Source organism: Pinus tabuliformis, chromosome 8 (genome assembly GCF_031772625.1).
Source record: "Pinus tabuliformis cultivar Carrire ecotype Pingquan chromosome 8, CPIR1, whole genome shotgun sequence".
Taxonomy (NCBI): Eukaryota; Viridiplantae; Streptophyta; class Pinopsida; order Pinales; family Pinaceae; genus Pinus; species Pinus tabuliformis.
Window position 1 is genome coordinate 1,899,076,777 of NC_142294.1, and position 6,970 is coordinate 1,899,083,746.

The window sequence follows — 6,970 nt, forward strand, 5'->3', positions numbered from 1 at the left end:
ATTATTGTGCACATATTTCTATTAAAAGTCTATAGGGATCATACTAATATCTCCAAGGAAATTAATAATCTAATTTTCTCTCATAATTTCCTCTCAATCTTTTCTTTAATGATATAACTTATTTTCTTTCTCTTTTCATAAGAAAAGTTTACATACATTATTTTCATGAAAAATATCATGATTTCTTTAATGTTTTTGTGTGTGGGTTTCACTTGTGTTTTTTTCCCAAGAAAACAACATCCCTAAATTATCTTTTACCATGAAATTTTTCTTTTGCTAAAGTAATATGATTTCATTATATTTTACCATGCAATTTTCTTTCCAGAAAGTAATATGGTTTCTTTATTTCATGCATGTTTTTAGAAAATTATTGCATAGAACCATGTAGAACTTTCCAATGAAATAATTAATTCATCTACACAAAAATCCCTCCAACTTTCAAGAGCCTAGAGCAATATTTCCATTTAATAAGCTAACATATAATTCCTTGCACAAAACACATGTAGTTTCTTTACAAAGAAAGTCATGGTTAGTTATATTTTGTGGGAAATAACCATAAAATCCCATGTGCATACCTCATGTTCAAAAATACCTTTCATTGGAACCACAACATTCCTCACCAAAATCATGATGATCAATGACTTCACATCATAAAAACTCCAATAGATAAAGATGAAAGTCTTTTCTAATTTAAATGCCTCAACTTTCATAGTTGAGATAGGAAAGAATTCATAGTCACCAAAGTCGTGATGATCAATACCTCGAGACTTCACATAGTAAAAACTCCAATAGATAAAAATGAAAGTCTTTTCCCGTTTAAATGCCTCGAATTTCATGGTTGAGATATGAAGAAATTTCTAGTCACGACCAAACCAACGCCTTCGTTAGAACCAAGAGTCGAATAAAAAACCTGCATTCTAATAATTGTTCCAACGCGAACCTTAAATCTATGATTTCAAACTTTTTAACGATTCCACTTCAAACAACTTGCGGGTAAGAGGAGTGGTTCTTATGAAGACTTGCAGATCTAATTAAATTGATGTAATAGTTGAAAAACAAAAGAAACGTAATATTTAAGGAATAAAAGAAAGGGTGTGGAAGGAGTAAATCTTATCCTGTTCATTGTGGTCTGGAAATAGAACATCAATTTTTTTATAAAATATTTACTAATTAAATATTTACGAATTAATTTTTTAAATTATAATAAAAATTATTATTTATTTTTAAAATTTAACATTAAATTTTACATAACTCAAAGCTAAACTAATAACAATAGCATTATACACATATGGTTAAAATCATACCTAATACTAATAATAAACTTTATAAACAAGATTTTCTCTATCAAATTCAATTTTTACGAATAACATAATAATAATACTATAAAAAAACATAATTTTTTTTTACGAATAACATAATAATAATACCATAAAAAACATAAAAATGAATTAACTTACTACTTTTTCAAAAAATTCAAAATAGTTTACATCCATTTTATTTTATTTAAAATTCATTTTACTTTCTTTTGTTTTATTTATTGGAGAAACTACTACAACTAAAAAGGATTGATGTCTCTAGATTTGATAAATCCAAATTCAACAGGTGGCTAAATTGAAACACGACAAAAAGTCCCCCTTTCAGATTTCCCACCCCTTAAAATTTATATCCCCGCATTATGTAAGTTGCAGGATCATGATGCATTCTTGAGGGACTGAAAAATATCTTGCGAGATCCGTCGAGCATCCTCCGAAGTTCCGAGCAGACCTTTTTTTCCGAAGCCAGCGATGTACAGACCGTCGCTTCCCTTCCAGTCGCTGGGAGACCGATTGCCTGGACGTCCGTGCTCCGGAAAAAGCTCTTTGCCATTCTGCAAATTAAATGCCAATTTTCAAAACCAGAGATATCCGGACAAACACAGTTCGAAAGCAGAAAATGAATGTTCAGGCATACCTTGAGCCAGCGGCGCACTTCATTCTTGTAACCAGTCGCAAAGATTAGGGCGTCGAAATCCTCTTCAACACCGTCTTCGAACACGACACCAGTAGCCGTTACGCGGATGAAATTTGGGACGACCTGCGATTAAAGAATGTATTGGAGAACTTGCATTGACTTCGAATTTCTGAGCGAAGAATGGAGTCTATTTACCTTAATCTTGTGTTGCCTTATTTTTTCAACAGTGCCGTCGTCAATCACCAGGGTTTTGCCGGTCTTAAGCTTGAATTCTATAGGTCCTTCCACGGGCCGGGGTAGTCCGTAAGAAGCAGTGTTGCCTAGGGCTAGATTACTGCACAACAGGAGCAAATTGTCCACCACTCGGAGAGGCAGCAGTTTATACAGCTGCAATGCAATCGGCATTGTGGGTATTCCGAAAAACTCTCGCGGCAGGATATGATTCTTACATGCAAAGTAAAAACACGGACCAAATTATCGTTTGGACAAGGAAGATGAAGGTGCATGAACTGGAAATTCAAGATTATAGGATCAAAATATACAAGAATTAGTAATATGCCAAAAACAGTGAAACCTCGAAGAACACGTTTACTGCGACGAATTAGTTATCTGGATGCCGGTTAAATAAAACATGAAAATTCTATAGGAATTAGAGGGTTTAACTATTAAATTTTTTTCAGACTGTCAGCTCTCCTTTGGGGACTGTTTTTATTCCTATTTTAGCACTGTTCCGTCACTTTCAGCAGAAGGTCTGTAGTTCTGTGGAATTTTTTTTTGGTTTAAAGCTGTATATGCTATTGCTGTTTTTATTTCAGAGTTGAGAGGCTGATTGGACTCGGCTTATGCAATGAGATTATATTACCCAGGCTGACGAGCTGTAATCCGAGAAAAAAATTTCAAAAAATCTTGTAGAATAGTGTTTGAATTTGTTTATATGGTGGAAACACCTAAAATTTTGAAGTTTAACAAACATTTAAAATTTTGAAGTTTAACAAATATAACTTGGATTTACAAAAAACCTGGCCAGATTTTCTTTAAATATGACTAAAATTTCCATAACTTTCCAGTAAATTCCTCCGGCTAGTTAGACTAGGGCATACTTTTTTGATAATTAAAAGTATGTTTTTCTAAGGCATAATTTTTTGATAATTAAAAGTATGTTTTTCTGGATTAGAAAAAAGAAAGACATTAAGAAATTAAATTGGGATAGAACAAGCCACTATCTAAAATAGTTTTAGGCCTCCCGTTTCCATCGCTGGCAGGAAACTTGAAAAACGAAAAAAATTCACCACGGCTTTGCAGAAAATCCGGATTTAACTTGAAAGACGAAAAAAATTCACCACGGCTTTGCAGAAAATCCGGATTTACGACAAAAATCGTCAGAGTTTAACGATTCCGGCATATTTTTGTCAAAGATCTATAAATTGCTTCACGCAGATATAATTATTTTTTTCCTGGATTCGGTTCTTGTCTGCATATTCACAGCTTTGCAGAATTTTTTTATTTACGAGTAAGATTTGGTGATTCATGCATAAAGATTCATAAATCGCTGCATGTAATTGCAAACATTCACTTCTAAAACGAATATAATGTTGAATTCTTGCATTTTAGCTTTAAATTTCTGGCTGAAGATGCAAAAGATTTAAAACCTAGCGAAAAAATTGAAAGGGCTGTCGAGAAGGAAGATTTGGGGGTTTTGACATATTTTTACCGGACTACGAACTACCATGGACGGCCTCGGCCCTGCGTCGTTGTTTACAAGCTCCAGCGCTATTTCCATGCCAGAATTTCCGCATCCCACGACAAGAACTCTCTTGCCTTCGAAAGCTTTTTCGTTTTTGTAATCAATCGAATGGATAACAGTTCCTCGAAAGCTGTCTAGCCCGGGAATATCTGGCATGAACTTTTCACTGAATTCTCCTGTCGCCACAACTAGAAACCTTCCGTGATACTCCCTCTCAGAATTATCCGAAGAACACTTTGTAATGACATGCCATCTTCCCGTCTCTTGACTGAAGCTCGCAGACTCCACGGACTGGCAGAACTGCGGCTGAATGTTAAATCTTCTAGCATATTTTTCCATGTAGGCAACAAAATTGTCCCTGGTAAGATACATAGGGTATTCATCAGGAACGGGCATGAGAGGAAGGTTGGAGAGTTGCTTGCCGCCCTGCATCGTCACCCTATCGTATGTCCGGTTTTTCCACAGGGAACCCACGCAGGAATCTCGCTCCAGAACAAGACTGGAAATTCCGAGGTCTGCAAGGCATGCTGCGACGGCCAAGCCAGACGGCCCAGCCCCAACTATTATAACTTTTTCGTCCCTATTTTCATCGAATGATGATTTGTCGTATTCCTTTTTCCCAACCTGTGGTGAAACGTTTGGCATTTGGTGAACTATTCGACTTTTGCACAATCCTTCAGCTTGCACGATCTTGTCACACACCAGGGACGAAAAGGCAGCCTATCCTGCCATTACTCATTTTGTAACAAAAATAATATTCCTATAATCTTTTGGAATATCATAAATAAGAAGGAGGTTTCCACAAATTTGTGAAGTGCGTTGAATGTGGCCATATTAATATAATTCTAAGTTAAGTACGTTGAATGGGGCCATATTAATATAATTCTAAGTTATAAATAGAGAGGAAAGAGGGGAAAGCTGTGTTGAAAAATGACACTTACATTATCACAATTATAATGGGATGAGAGAATAACTCCCCTATGAGCTAACTTAGTTTTAAGTCAACAACCTCTTAAAACCAAACCATGTGATAGCCATGTTTACTTAACAGGGTTATAGTTGCCCACACTTATAACTATTTTTTAATTTTATTTTGATAATAGTTTTTATAATAGTGAATTTATTAAATATTAATAAAAAACCGATATATATTTATTTTTATATTTTTTATGTTTATAATTATTATTATTATTTTTTATTTTTATTTTTATTAAACTCTGGTTTATATTACAAATTCTTTTTTTCTAGTATGATATAGTATTTGTATGGCATGGATTTAGTATAAAGTTTTAAATTCCATATAAAAGAATTGTCCACTTAAAAATATAGAGTGATTCTGAGTATTTATATAATAATAATAATATTCCTTCACTTATAAATTTATATAATAATAATAATATTCCTTCACTTATATAGTTTATTCAGCTTTTTGATAAACTATTAAATGTGCAAACAACTTTGTCAATAATTTCCAAAAAATTAATTAATGCAATTGAAAAACCTTGCTCTCTATAGACATATATTCCTTAAATATTACATGATTAGATTCAGACACACCTATATCAACATCACTACAGAGTCTATGTCCAATAACAACTCCTCATTGTGGTGAACAACCTCCCCTTCAAGGAAGCTCAACAATGAACATCAAACATCTACATAATGCGACACAAACATTGTCGAACATTGAACCATAACCAAACCATAAGTATGCATACAAATATACAGTTTACTACCATATGCCCAATTAAATTATGTAAATGTTAAACCCTACCCTAAATACCATAGAACGGTCATATTTTCATTTGTGGATTTGTGCTTCTTTATATTCCTTGAAATAATGGATATATTTGGTATCTCCATCTTTAGCTTCTAGAGTATATAATTTTTTGGAGTGTTTAATTCAATATAGATGAATCATTGCAATATTAAGTTACCTAATTGAATTTTACTTCCCATCATAAATCGCTTCCCAAGACTTACAAAGTTTTGGCCCTTTCTTTGCAAACAAGAGATTTTTCCTACTTTAAGTACTCTCCCTTACACTCATTTCAATTATAACTTAGTCAAAGCACATATAAAAAGACATTGTATAGTGTCCCTTCCTTAGTTGTATTTTAGTGTTTACAAAATTTTCTCTCACTTAAATAATCACCATTAAAGCATCATGGTATATGAAAATGGACTATCTTGCATGTGATAACCCACAACACAAAATACACTTTCACTACAACATGGCATAATTTTTTATGACCTCTAAGTTACCTTATTCCCTAAAATCGGTAACTTTAGACCTTCACTAAAATCATGACGCTATCCATACATGAAGATGCTCTTTACATCCTTGATCAATTATACAATGGATCTAAAATTAATGTATAATCTCTCCTAATATCTCTTTTGGCCATTTCTTCTAACAATCACACTAGTAATCATTTGTATTTTCTACCAATTCTTATTACTCAGATCTATATATCTTATTGCCCATATCTGTATACCATCTTCACCAATTTCTCACTATTCCCATAATATACTAACTATATAAAATATAATATTATATATTTTTTTAATAAAAATTATCCTCAAACAACTTAAATATAGAATGATACATATCCACTACCCATAAATATCACCTCATGGAAAAGGTAAAATAAAATACCAAAATTATAAGATCTTTACTTCATGAACAACATACAAATATTTAATCCTTTCAACTTCCTCAAAGCTCCCTATGAAAATAGAAGGATGTTTATGAATAATGGTTAGAAGTATATTTAAGTGCTTTTCCTATTTTCCAATGAATTTTAATGATAACTATATTTAAATATCATTTATTTTTTTCATTTTAATAATAATTATATTTAAATATCATTTATTTTTGTCATGTGAAATATTATTTTTCAAGTTGTTATTCTTCATTTTGTGTGAAGAAAGCATTTCACATAAAATTTAGATTTTAGAAGTTTTAATGGCTTTAATATCACATTAGAATTAAAAAAAATCTATAAAAAAAATTGGTGATCATTATCATATCAAAAATATATATGTGTGTTTTTGTCTCTTTAAGTGTCACTTTTTGGAAAGTTTTCTGGTTTAATGTTTATATTAAAGTAATTATTATTAACAACAACAAAAACATTACTACTACTACTATTATTATTATAGGTAATATTTTAACATTAAATATTATTAGTATTAATATTAATTATTAAAAATATTAATTACATAGAGAGATGCTCTCCAATCCAATATGAAAGAGATGTTGTAATGTTTCAA

At 31.9% G+C, this 6,970-nt stretch overlaps 1 protein-coding gene across 2 annotated transcripts; it reads right to left on the reverse strand.

Moving 5' to 3' along the window:
* Positions 1–1,471: 1,471 nt before the first annotated feature.
* LOC149243992 (putative indole-3-pyruvate monooxygenase YUCCA9) lies at positions 1,472–4,406 on the reverse strand. Of its 2 annotated transcripts, XM_089367902.1 has the most exons (4): positions 3,662–4,404; positions 2,146–2,394; positions 1,951–2,073; positions 1,474–1,867 (listed from the first exon to the last, which is right to left on the reverse strand). In XM_089367902.1, exons 1-4 carry the CDS (start codon positions 4,337–4,339, stop codon positions 1,691–1,693), a joined length of 1,227 nt encoding a protein of 408 aa, XP_089224028.1. In that variant the 5' UTR covers positions 4,340–4,404; the 3' UTR covers positions 1,474–1,690. The 2 variants fall into 2 exon arrangements, with proteins under 2 accessions (XP_089224029.1, XP_089224028.1); XM_089367903.1 differs by lacking the exon at positions 2,146–2,394 and having other exon boundaries at positions 1,472–1,867; positions 3,662–4,406.
* Between the last annotated feature and the right edge of the window lie 2,564 nt (positions 4,407–6,970).